General features: G+C 55.6%; 5 protein-coding genes across 5 annotated transcripts; all 5 read left to right on the top strand.

The window, feature by feature from the left end:
• Positions 1 to 871: 871 nt before the first annotated feature.
• Positions 872 to 1,597, top strand: DQ04_03851040 (hypothetical protein; the record flags this gene model as incomplete). Its single annotated transcript, XM_009313153.1, has 1 exon — positions 872 to 1,597. The coding sequence occupies one exon, from the start codon at positions 872 to 874 to the stop codon at positions 1,595 to 1,597; it is 726 nt and encodes a 241-aa protein (XP_009311428.1).
• Positions 1,598 to 1,901: 304 nt separating this feature from the next.
• Positions 1,902 to 2,546, top strand: DQ04_03851030 (hypoxanthine-guanine phosphoribosyltransferase; the record flags this gene model as incomplete). The annotated part of the gene is made up of 1 exon (XM_009313152.1): positions 1,902 to 2,546. The coding sequence occupies one exon, from the start codon at positions 1,902 to 1,904 to the stop codon at positions 2,544 to 2,546; it is 645 nt and encodes a 214-aa protein (XP_009311427.1).
• Positions 2,547 to 3,982: 1,436 nt separating this feature from the next.
• Positions 3,983 to 4,696, top strand: DQ04_03851020 (hypoxanthine-guanine phosphoribosyltransferase; the record flags this gene model as incomplete). The annotated part of the gene is made up of 1 exon (XM_009313151.1): positions 3,983 to 4,696. The coding sequence occupies one exon, from the start codon at positions 3,983 to 3,985 to the stop codon at positions 4,694 to 4,696; it is 714 nt and encodes a 237-aa protein (XP_009311426.1).
• Positions 4,697 to 5,934: 1,238 nt separating this feature from the next.
• On the top strand, positions 5,935 to 8,886 carry DQ04_03851010 (serine/threonine protein kinase; the record flags this gene model as incomplete). Its single annotated transcript, XM_009313150.1, has 1 exon — positions 5,935 to 8,886. The coding sequence occupies one exon, from the start codon at positions 5,935 to 5,937 to the stop codon at positions 8,884 to 8,886; it is 2,952 nt and encodes a 983-aa protein (XP_009311425.1).
• A 579-nt stretch (positions 8,887 to 9,465) lies between these two features.
• On the top strand, positions 9,466 to 10,644 carry DQ04_03851000 (putative 2-aminoethylphosphonate:pyruvateaminotransferase- likeprotein,putative; the record flags this gene model as incomplete). Its single annotated transcript, XM_009313149.1, has 1 exon — positions 9,466 to 10,644. One exon carries the CDS (start codon positions 9,466 to 9,468, stop codon positions 10,642 to 10,644), a length of 1,179 nt encoding a protein of 392 aa, XP_009311424.1.
• Positions 10,645 to 11,594: the final 950 nt, after the last annotated feature.

The raw sequence follows: 11,594 nt of genomic DNA, 5'->3' as shown, positions 1-11,594 counted from the left end.
CCTCATTCTGTTTCTTCCCCCCCCCTTTCCACCTGCCCTCGGTGCCTTGCTCTATTACACGCAGGCTTCTGCGCTTGCGGTTTGCTCCTGAGTGTGGTTGTGCAGTGCAGATGGGGGTGACGTGCGCGCCAACACGTGGGACTTGATATTTATCTACAAACATATATTTATATATTTATATTCGTATATTTAAGACTCGCTTAGTCGCTTTCTCTCTTCCCCCCTCCCTCTCGCTTGGACACACACATACAAGTTAATGTGTGCATTCGACGCGGTGAAATGACAGAAAAGAAAACGATGAGTGAATGCGGGAGGCAGTAGCGTGGATGGAGGCGGTGCGTGCAGCAGCGATGCCCACATGCCGGCTTTCAACTCGCCACGGTTTTTGCGTCTTGTTAAGTGCTGTTTTGAAGTTCATTCTGTTGACAGTATTCTGTTATACGTGGGTGTCCCAGTGTGCTTGGGTGAAGACAACAACCCCCCAAGACAAAGAAGACACGGGAAGGGGCGGGGGACGAGATGAAAAAGCCTCAGCGCCCGCGAAGCGACATTAATGATGGGGCGAAAAACAAAGAAAAAAATACACACACATATATACATAAATAGTAAGGAAACAACTCAGACGTGGCGGAATAAGGATAGTAGTGCTGTGGTGCGCATACGACCATTTGTTATCTGCTGAATGCGTGCCTTGGTGGGGGATACGTGCTGCTGCTGCTGCTATATGCTCTCTGCCTTTCCCTGATGCTGTCCTTCTCTCTCGCTCTCTCTCTCTCTCTCTATATGTGTGTGTGTGTGTGCTGCCTCCATGAAGGCTGGGGGGACGCGCAGTTCTCTTTTTTGGCAGCAGCGGCAGAAGGAAGAGGCGCGCATGTATTCCCGCGGCGGTATGCGACTCGCTGCTGCTGCTGCTGCTGGCGGTGGTGATGGTGGTGGTGGTTTCTCCTCCGCCGCATTCACCGGCGACGATGGTGGTGAACACGCTCAACGTGAGTCCACGCGTGCCCAACATGTCGGTGATGCCAACAGCAACGGCAGCAGCAGCGAAGGTGCAGCGGCAACGGGAAGCAGCAGGCCCACCATCGACACGTATCGTGCCATGCCGACGCAGCAGCTTGAGACACTCCTGCGCACACGTGAGCAACAGGTGCGAAAGTTGCAGGCCATTTACGAGAACTTCCACTATGAAGCCGATAAACGCTTCCGCACAATGGTGTTCGACTACCACGACAAGGCGCTGCAGCTGTCGCAGGTACACGGCAAGATGCAGCTCGGCTCACTGCAGATCAGCCGCGAGGCGCTTGTGAAGATGCGCGAGCAGCAGGAAATGTACAATCGCGACCACCGACTCGTTCTCACAGTGTGCACAGTATTCACGTTTGTGTTCTGGGTGTGGGTGCGGCGGCATTATATCCGCCGTGAGGATCTCGACGGTACGGAGGCGCAACTGCGCGTGCCTATCAACACCCGCTCCGTCACCGGCATTGGCAGCTACAACGAAAATCCATTTGGCTCGTCCAAGCGCAGCGCTCGCAACATGGAGACTGCGTGGGAGCGGGAGGTGCGGGAACGACAGCAACAAGAGCAGCAGCAGTAGCGGCAACAACAAGAACAATCTGCCCGTGCTGCTGCTGCTGCTGCTGCTGCTGCTGCTCCTGTGATTGCTGTGTAGCCTGCATACCGGACATACAGCGAATACCGAAGAATACCACAACTATGACAATACAGAAGTGATGTTTTTTTTTTTCAGTTTGTACAACTGCCGCAGCATGACTATTGCTCTTTTCAATCTCCCTTTTTTTTCTTTCATCTGTTTCCCCCCCACCCATTGCCGTTGATTTTCTGCCACCTCTCCGTTCCTGTAGAATCCGACCAACCTCCTTTGTTGCGTGCAAGACGTCATGGGGCGGAAGTACGACTTTGCGGAGAGTGTTCTCCTCACACAGGAGGACCTGCAGGCGCGCATGCGTGCCGTTGCGCAGCGCATCGCCGACGATTACCGTGACAAGGACCTGCGCCCCATCACCAACCCGCTCGTGCTGGTGTGTGTGCTGAAGGGCAGCTTCATGTTCACCGCGGACCTCTGCCGCGCTCTCTTCGACATGAACGTGCCGACGTGTGTGGAGTTCATCTGCGTCACGTCGTACTGCGGGGGCATCGCGAGCACGGGGCAGGTGCGCATGCTGCTCGACACGCGCCAGAGCATAGAGGGCAAGCACGTGATGATCGTTGAGGACATCGTCGACACCGCGCTCACGATGGAGTACCTGTACAATATGTACAAGGCGCGTAAGCCGGCGAGCATGAAGACAGTCGTTATGCTCGACAAACCGGAGGGGCGCCGCGTGCCGTTCAATGCCGATTACGTCGTGGCGCGGATTCCGCACGTGTTCGTGATCGGCTACGGCCTCGACTACGAGGATTGCTACCGCGAGGTGCGCGACGTCGTCGTGCTCCACCCCAAAGTCTACCGCGACCGCGAACCAGAGCAGCAGGGGCAGAAGGGTAAGGAGCCCGAGGCGGGGCGTGTCGAGAGCAAGCTGTAGCTGCAGCAGCAGCAGCAGCAGCACAAATACCTCCACACTCACGCACAGTGTGTGAGTGGTGAAGCGAGAGAGAGAGAGAGAGAATGGGAGATAGGAGGCCAGGCATGCGCGCACACGTGTGCGCATGCGTACAGAGCACGCCGACTGGCGGTCCGGACGGCGGAGCTGTTGCCGGCGGCACGGTATGTGATTTAAATGTGGGAATATGCCGCGTGAGTACAGAATATTGCTGCGCAGAGGCGCAGTGGACGTTCTTGTATGCACGCAGACGCCCAGAGTCTGTCAAAATAAGGTGTAAAAGAATGAGTGAATAAACGACACACCCAGAAATGCAGACCAGGGGAGCGAGAGAAAGAGAGAGAAAAGGAGAGAAATAAAAAAAAAAGAGAGAGAGAGAGAGAGAGTTGACAGAATACATGCGATCTGCGTCGCGTCGTTTTGGTTGATCCGAATTGTGGAGTATTTATTCCTTTTGCTTTCAGCGGTTTTTGTCTTGCGTGGATGCGTAGCCTCACGCTCGTCAGAGCACGCGCAGTTCTGGGCATGTTCTTTTCGGTGAGTGTGGGGTGTGAGCCGGAGAGGTGCCTCTTCTTCTGTGGGCGCCTGCGTCCTTGGAGTGCTACACAGCATGCCACTCCACACAAAAGCATGTACTCCCTTCTCCATGATTTTTTTTTCTGTCTGTGTGTCTGTGTGTGTGTGTGTGTGTCTGTGTGTTTGTGTGTGTGTCTGTGTGTGTGACGTCGCCACGGCTGGTGCGGGTGGCATCCCTTTGCGTCGCCTCCCAGGTGTATTCGAGTCAATGTGCGTACATATGTGTTGCATGCGTCCAGCAGCTGCCCACACCCCTATATATATATATATGTGTGTGTATGTATATATATATATAATTTATATACATAATTATATATACATACAATATGCGAGCGTGTGCCTGCAGCGCATGAGTGAGGCAGACGAGGTTGTGTGGGAAAGTGGTGACTTCGAATTCGTAAGAGGGGGAATACTTGGAAATATGAATTCCATAAAAAAGAAGATGAAATACATATTTAGTTGTACACACAGAAAGGCAACAGGGCGATAAGCCAAAACGGAAAAGATTGCCGATAAGTAAAATGTCTGGGAAGTCTTCTAGGAATAGACATGACGCTTGTGGGTAACTGTACTCATCTATGCCTCACTAACTGGGTATTCCTCATCGCTACCGCTGCCGTAGAGGTGATATATTAGCGTCGATGTGTGTATGCTGTTGCTATGTTGTACTCCCTGCTCCTTTGGTGTCACTCTTCCTCTCATTCCCTGCATTCTTATGACGTCTCGTCGCTGCTATTGTTGCTATCATCATCTTCCACATTTAAAAGGGGAAGGGGTGAAGTGTCTTGGAGGAACTAAAATCTTTCTAAACAGCAGAAACCCGAAGAAAGAGGAAACAGGAAATGATCTCGTCGTGCCAGCAGAAGGAACACACAGTCAGCAGGAATGCACAGGGCGTACTCGTCGTTGACGGCAAAGAGTACGCAATGGCTGAGGATCTCGTCGCCACCGAGGCAAGCATTCAGCGGTCCATCAAGGCAGTTGCAAAGGAGCTCGCCGACGCCTACAAGCCGCTGTTGCACCGCGATACCCATAGCAACAACAAGAGCATCATCAGCGACAGCACTGTGCCCATCAGCGATGAGAACCCGCTCATCATCATCTCCGTGCTGAAGGGCAGCTACATCTTCACAGCCGACCTGGTGCGATACCTTGTCGACTACGGGCTGCCCCACGCTGTGGACTTCATACGGGTGACGTCGTACAATGGCACAAACAGCACCGGCACGATGCAGCTGATTGCCGAGCCGCGCTTTAAGAACCTGCGCGGCAAGCATGTGCTCGTGGTCGAAGACATCGCCGACAGCGGCCGAACGCTGCGGTACCTCGTCGACAAGATCCAGCGCGAGCACCAGCCAGCGAGCCTTAAGGTCTGCGTGCTCGCCGACAAGCCGGGAGGCCGCGTGGTGCCGGTGCAGCCGGACTACGTCTGTCTGAAGGTGCCCAACAAGTACGTGATCGGCTACGGCTTTGAGGTGAACGACCGCTACCGCAGCCTCCGCCACATCTTCACACTCAAGCCGGAGGTGGCGACGCGGTACCCGTCACAGCTGTGACGAGGGCCAAGGCGGTGAAGCAAACAGCATCAACAGCAGCAACATTAAAGAGGACAAAGGAGCGAAAATGAAGATGGGGGCACACACAGAGGCGAAAGCGTGAAGGGCGACTATGTGTTTACAGAGCTGGGCGGACACCCAACAGATCGACAGGTAACCATAGAAGAGGGGAAAGGGATCGTTGATGTACGCACTGGCACTAACTGCGCACGTGTGAGTCTGGAGACATGCACGGCGTACGGTAGTGGACTGAACAACCAACAATAAAATCGTTATTACGAGGTTGAGCATTATGATACCACCGGTCCTTTTTTTTTCTCTCTTCTTTTGATCTTGTTGCTGTTCCGCTTCTTTCCTTCTCGCACCTCCCCATTGTGGGGCCACCAAGGTGGATCTTTTTGTTTTGTGGACGTACCCACGATGCTACGTACCGGAAATACTGTATACATATACGCATATATATATATATATATGTGTATTATATATATATGTACTATATACGCACGCACACACACACGAGGGGAAAAAAAAAGGAAAATACATTTTCTTGTAGCCATTTCTGCTTTCTTGTGAGTGGCTTCTAAAATGGATAGATTTTCGTGGACTTATTTTCATTTTTGTTTGTCTTTCCTGCGGTTGTGGAATCCGTTTTGTTTTTGTGTTCGTACTTTCTTTGGCGCATCCTCTCGGGATACCAAAAAGCACGGCAAGAAGCAGAAGTATACTGTTAAAGAAAGGAAGCCATAAGGCAGAAGGAGCCCAGTTCGTCTCAGTGACTAGCTCTACTCGCGTGAACTAACTACTCTCACACCCTTTCAGATACAGACACCTATATACTTCCTCACATATGCATACATGTGCACAGTTATATTATTATTATTATTATTATTATTATTATTATTATTCTCTCTCTCTCTCTCTCTCTCTCTCTATCAGTTCTTCTTGTTTTCGCCCTTGCAGTCGCCGGAAGGAGGCGAGGGTGAATGTGTGCGGGTCAGCCATTGACCTGCGAGTGAAGAGTTGCTGACTGTGGGCGGGCACACAAGAAGGATAGTTCTATATAAGGTGAACCCAACTGAAGGGTAGGGCACGCATACCAAAAACAGTCAGCGTATACACACTAGACAGAGAGGGATCATTGCGCCATTACTTATTCCTTCTTTTTTCTCTCTCCATATCCCTCAAGTTGTGAACAGCTTTTTTTTNGGGGGGGGGGCGTTGTTTAATTGCGTTGGAGGATGACCCGTGGCCGCCTTCTTGACACAGGCGAGCTGAGGTGCAGCTGTTCTCACACCAGCTGCCGCAGCAGCAATGAAGACCAGGCTAACGGTGGTGGGAGCGACACGAGGCAAATTTCTCAGTGGGCTCGTTTCCCGCGCAGCCACCAGATCGGCGCCGGCAGCTTCGGCACTGTGTTTCTCTGCCGCGATATGCTGCCGGCGAGTGCGTGGCATCACCAGTGGGTCGCAGTGAAGGCTGTGCCGCTGCACGCCCTCTCCGACAATGATGTGGCGCTTGCGATGAATGAGGTGGCTATTCTGCGCCACCTGCAGCACCCGAACATTCTGCGCTACGTTGACAGCTTCATCGATGACGAGGAGCAGATGTGCCTTGTTGCTGAGTACGCGGATGACGGGGACCTTGCCGTCCTGCTGCGGAACTGTGCCGAGGGCAGTGGCACATGTAAGTCCGCCGCTGATGCAGGCACCATGGTGCGCCGCGTCGACGACACGCAAGCTGCGGCAGGGCCCACGTGGGGTGCGGCGCAGCAGGACCACGCGCTAGCGCCTGTGTGGATCGAGTCGTACCGCATCAGCGATATCGTGCGGCAGTGCCTCGAAGCACTGTCGTATCTGCACAGCAACTACATCATTCACCGTGACGTCAAACCTGCCAACGTGTACTTGACGAAGAACGGCATGGTGAAACTTGGCGACTTCGGTGTGAGCAAGTTGCTGAACCTGTCAGATCCCATGACCGCAACGTTCATTGGCACGCCCTTCTACCTCTCACCGGAGCTTTGCCTCGGTGAGCCGTATTCCTTCGGCACCGACGTGTGGGCACTGGGCGTCCTCGCCTACGAGATGTACTGCCTGAAGCTGCCTTTCTCTGCGGACAATGTGCTGGCGCAGATTTACGTCGTAACGGAGGGAGAGTACGATAAGGAGGCACTCTGCCGCCCACACGACTTCAGCCTTTCCCAGCAGCGAGAGCTGGAGGCCATGTACGGCGATTCGTTTTCACAGCAGGAGGAAACACTGCACCGCCTCGTCGTGGCGCTGGTAGAGCGGATGCTCGTAGTGAATCCGCTGCAGCGCCCCACCGCAGCGCAGCTGCTACGGGAATTCTTTGTAGTCGACCCCTCACGCGCCCCATCACCCGCGTTGTGCCAGTCAACGTCATCCTCTGTGGTGTCTGCTGCTGCTGCTGCTGCCGCCGCCGCCACAGCAGCAGCAGCAGCGTACAGCGATGGTGCAGGGGTGTCGGTTGTGGCGTCGCTGCGCCTGACAGACTGTTGCCGCATCTCCGCCTCAACTGTGTCAACTTGTGCCGATGCTGCGGCGCTGCTTGCGAGCCGTGTTAGTATGACGTACGAAGGGTTGGTGGATCTACTGCCGACAGAGAGGCGAAGCGAGGTGCTGCAGTCCCCGTCGCGACCAACATCGCAGGCGGGATTGTGCCAGCCAGTTTCATCATTGCTCCAGAGCAGTGACGGTAGGGACGTGGACCTCGATGTTGCCATTCGCTCCGCCACGCGACACATGATATCGGGGACGATTGAGAAAATACCGTGGCTGCGGCACGCGGAGGCGTTTTCGTCGTTGAGTCTGCACGAAGGCTACGACAACGACGTAGTCCGCGTGGATTGGATGGACGAGGACCACTTTTCACTTGTCTCGCCCCAAAAGAGACGCTCCTTGACGGTGTCGCAGAGACCGTACGATGCTGCCATGGCATCGCTGGAGCAGCAGGTGGTGCCACCAGCAGTGGACCACGGAGCGGTGGGAAGGGAGGATACCAAAGAGATGGGGACAGGAACATTAACAAAAACAATGACGTCAACAACAAAAGCAGCAGCAGCAGCAGCAGCAGCAGCGGCATCGACGGCGGCGATGGCGGTGCTGAAGACCCCGATGTCATCTGTGGAAGGGGTGCCGCCGCCACATGATATTTCATTGGGGTTGGCCGCCGGCATAGAGGGTGATAAGGAGGCGGGGGCACAGCAACAACAACAACAACAACGGAAGCAGGAGCAATGCCCCGTGGTCGGACGCTGCCAAGGACTCTCCACTGAAACGCTGGAGGCTATTTTACGCAAAAAGATTATGGCGAGCTATTTGCGTCGGCAGCGGGAGCTAAAGGCTTTGCGAGAAGCGTCTGCCAGTCGTGAGGAGGAGGGCTCACGTCAGCGTGCAGAGCTTAACGAGCTGTATGCTAGATCCTTTTCGGAGAGGCGGAATCAAATGTCGGCGCGGCGAGATGGGGCAGGGACGAGTGGCACCGTCGACCCACCGTCGGCGCTAGCAACAACGCAACGTCCAAACCTGTACCCATCGGTGGTACCAGAAGTGGGGACAGCGACACTGGCCACGGCATCTTCAGCAGGCGCGGGTGACCCCACGAAGCTAAACGCGCTTGAGCGCAAACTCAAAAGCCTGATGGCCCCAACTTACACACCGGATGACACGCGCCGCAGGATGGACTTGACATTCCTCACGACGGAGGTGATGCGGCTTGCAAAGGACGACGCCGCAGTGGCGGAACGCTGCGCCACGTGGGCGGCGCATCCGCCGAAGCGTGTAGACTTCACCAACACACACGAGGAGGATGTGGAGCGCCGCAGCACCTCGTCGGCGGGCGATCCGCAGCGTGGGACGGATGCGACGGTGTACGAGACACCTGTGACGCTCACTATTGTCAGCAGTGAGGCGCACGTCACTCAACGGAGCACGCCACCCGCCGCGAACGCACCGACGGGGGTGCTCATATTCCCCATCTGCATTGGCCTGAAGCCGCTGCGCCGGCGAACGCGGNCCCGCCGCGAACGCACCGACGGGGGTGCTCATATTCCCCATCTGCATTGGCCTGAAGCCGCTGCGCCGGCGAACGCGGCTGGACGGTGTCGTGTGGCGTGTAAAGGAGGCGCTGAAGGCATACGGCCTCGACTACGCTCTACTGTTCCCGCTTGACATTGATGACGCGGAGGAGGTGAACGCGGAGGAGCTGCGGCTACGCTACATCGACAGCGTGGGGGACGTCGTTGCGGTTGCCGACGCCTCCGACTGGGCATACGTGGTGCGGGACTGGCGTGGTCGAAGGAACCTGCCGTGGATGCAACTGTTCATGGTCGTGCTGTAGTGACAGAAAACGAGTGAGTAGGTCTGCGCGAGAAGAAAAAGGAGGAGGAGGAGGTCTGTACAAGCGTGTTTTCGTTCGTGCATCTGTGAGTGTGTGTGTGAATGTGTGTTTATGACCGCAAAACGGTGAAGCTACTTCTCCCTCACTCTCACTCCTCGTGCTTTACGATTTTCATCTGACTCTCCCGTTTGCTTGGAGCGATTTGGGCGTTTTGTGTCTATTCACTACACAGAAAGTGAAACAACTCGGGAACATTCAACTCTCTCTTTGACCCCCCCCCCTCCCCCCGAAAGGGCTCGTAGCTGTTGCGTGAAAGAGTACGAGCGGCCAGTGGAGGCAAACATCAAAAGAAAAGAAAATTTGGAGTTAGTCCTGCTTATTTCTGTATGAAGTTGACACGGATATTTGATATGACTGCGAGCAATTACGCACAGAAGCTAAACCGCAAGTACGGCCTCCTCTTTACAGCTGGGCCGCTGTCCACATCCGCAACTGTGCGGGCCGCGCAGCTGGACGACTACGGCAGCCGTGACGCGGATTTTCTCGCCGCCGTCGCAGAGGTGCGGCGCAGCGTACTGCGAATCGGCGAGGCCCCGGAGGCGGATTGGGCCTGCGTGCCGATTCAGGGCTCTGGTACAATGGGCATTGAGGCAGTGATCAACACAATCATCCCACCGAGGGATGCGGGCGCCTTTATAGTGCTGCGCAACGGTGCCTACTCTTACCGCATGGCCTCCATCGTGAAGAAGCGTGGTGGTACTGAGTTGGCCGTGTTCGACACGGAGGAGGGCGCTGACGTGGACGTTGCGGCGTTCGAAAAGCAGCTCTGCTCCATAAAAGGGCCACTTGCGGCTGTTGGTATTGTCCACTGCGAGACGAGCACAGGCATGTTCAACCCCGTTCACGAGGTGTGCGAAATTGTGCGCCGCCATCGCCCGGAGGCCACCGTCTTCGTGGACGCGATGAGTTCGTTCGGCGCCGTTGAGTTCCGTGTACCGGATGTGTGCGACGTGCTAGTGACGTCCGCGAACAAGTGCCTTCAAGGCGTCCCCGGCTTCTCCCTTGTGGTGGCGCGACGCGCGCTGCTGGAGCGGTGCCGCGGTTGCTCGCCGAGCTTCACACTTGACGTGACGAGCCAGTGGGATGGCCTCGAGAATAGCGGTGGACAGTTCAACCAGACACCACCGGTGCAGGCGATTGTGGCGCTGCAGCAGGCATTGCGGGAACACGCAGACGAGGGCGGCGTTGCCGCGCGCGCAGAACGCTACAGGGAGATGAACCGCTACATCGTCAACCGCATGACGGGTGAATATGGATTTGAGCTCTTCCTTGACGACACGAAGCCGTCGTATGGCTACACCATCACTGCCTTCCACAGCCCACGGGCGGTCAACTGGGATTTTAACATGTTCTACAATGAGCTGAAAGACGAGGGCTTTGTGATATATCCCGGAAAGGCATCATTCGCCGATACATTCCGTATCGGGACACTTGGGGATATTCACATGCCAGATTGCGTTGCGCTAATGGATGCCGTGGGAAGAGTTCTGGCGCGAATGAACGTCACGCTTAAGGGTAGTATCAGGTGATAATTGTGCTTTCCTCTGACACCTGCAACTGTACAATGGGCCCGTACGATCCTCTACTTTGAAGGGAGTGCGTTTAATAAATGTAAACCCCATCCACTCATTTGGGCTTTCCCAATCCCCTCTTGCCAGTCTTCGTGTATTCCTTAGTTGGATCGCTAAACAGTAGCCTGCACACCTGTGGTGGGCGTAGCGGTGCAGGACATCAATAGACCTCCTTAGACTTGGTCTCATAGACTGCGATCATGTGGGATCGTTTTGCATTCTTTAGAGCGGAGGCGCCGCCGACTCCACAGCCAGCGGCACCCGCGCCGCCGAAAATCCACGCAACAAGCCGCAGCGGATCCGTGCCATACGTGCACTCACAGGCGGATGAAAGCATCATACGGCTGATGCGCCACATCCGGGCGCAACTCGCGGCGCACCCGTACATCATCCCCGGGTTTGCTGCCACCGCTGCCATTGGCTATGCGTGCCTATGGGTTTGGCACAAGTGCTGTGAGCAGCAGCCACACATTAAGCCAGCTGCTCCCTCGACCAGCAGTTGGCGATCATTGTGGTCATGGCTACCACTTTTTACTCGAATTAACAGTCTCAAGAGCAACAACAAGAGCGGCAGCAGCAACACGGTGGATGGAGGGTCAGGAACTGACAGCAAACGCCGCACCCGCCCCTTTTCCTTGTCATCAGCGTCCGCCTACACAGGAGGTGAGAATGACGACGACATCAACTTCGTCGACGCCGCGGAGAGTACATTCCGCATGTTTCAGCGGCGTCTGGAGCGGACGCACGAGGCGCCACTTCGGCGCGTGCTCGGCGAGCTCGAAAGTCTCGGCGAGCGCTGGCGACGGCTCGTCTCGGGCGACGAAACTTCAGTGGACACGAGGCACACAGCGGAAGACGGCAGTCTGTTGGGGTCCCACCGGCGCGGAGGCGGAGGCAACGACAACGAC

The sequence above is a fragment of the Trypanosoma grayi genome (genome assembly GCF_000691245.1).
Source record: "Trypanosoma grayi strain ANR4 Tgr_385_V1, whole genome shotgun sequence".
NCBI classification, from domain to species: domain Eukaryota; phylum Euglenozoa; class Kinetoplastea; order Trypanosomatida; family Trypanosomatidae; genus Trypanosoma; species Trypanosoma grayi.
Note: the sequence above shows the minus strand (reverse complement) of the source record. Positions and strands in the feature narration are given on the sequence as shown.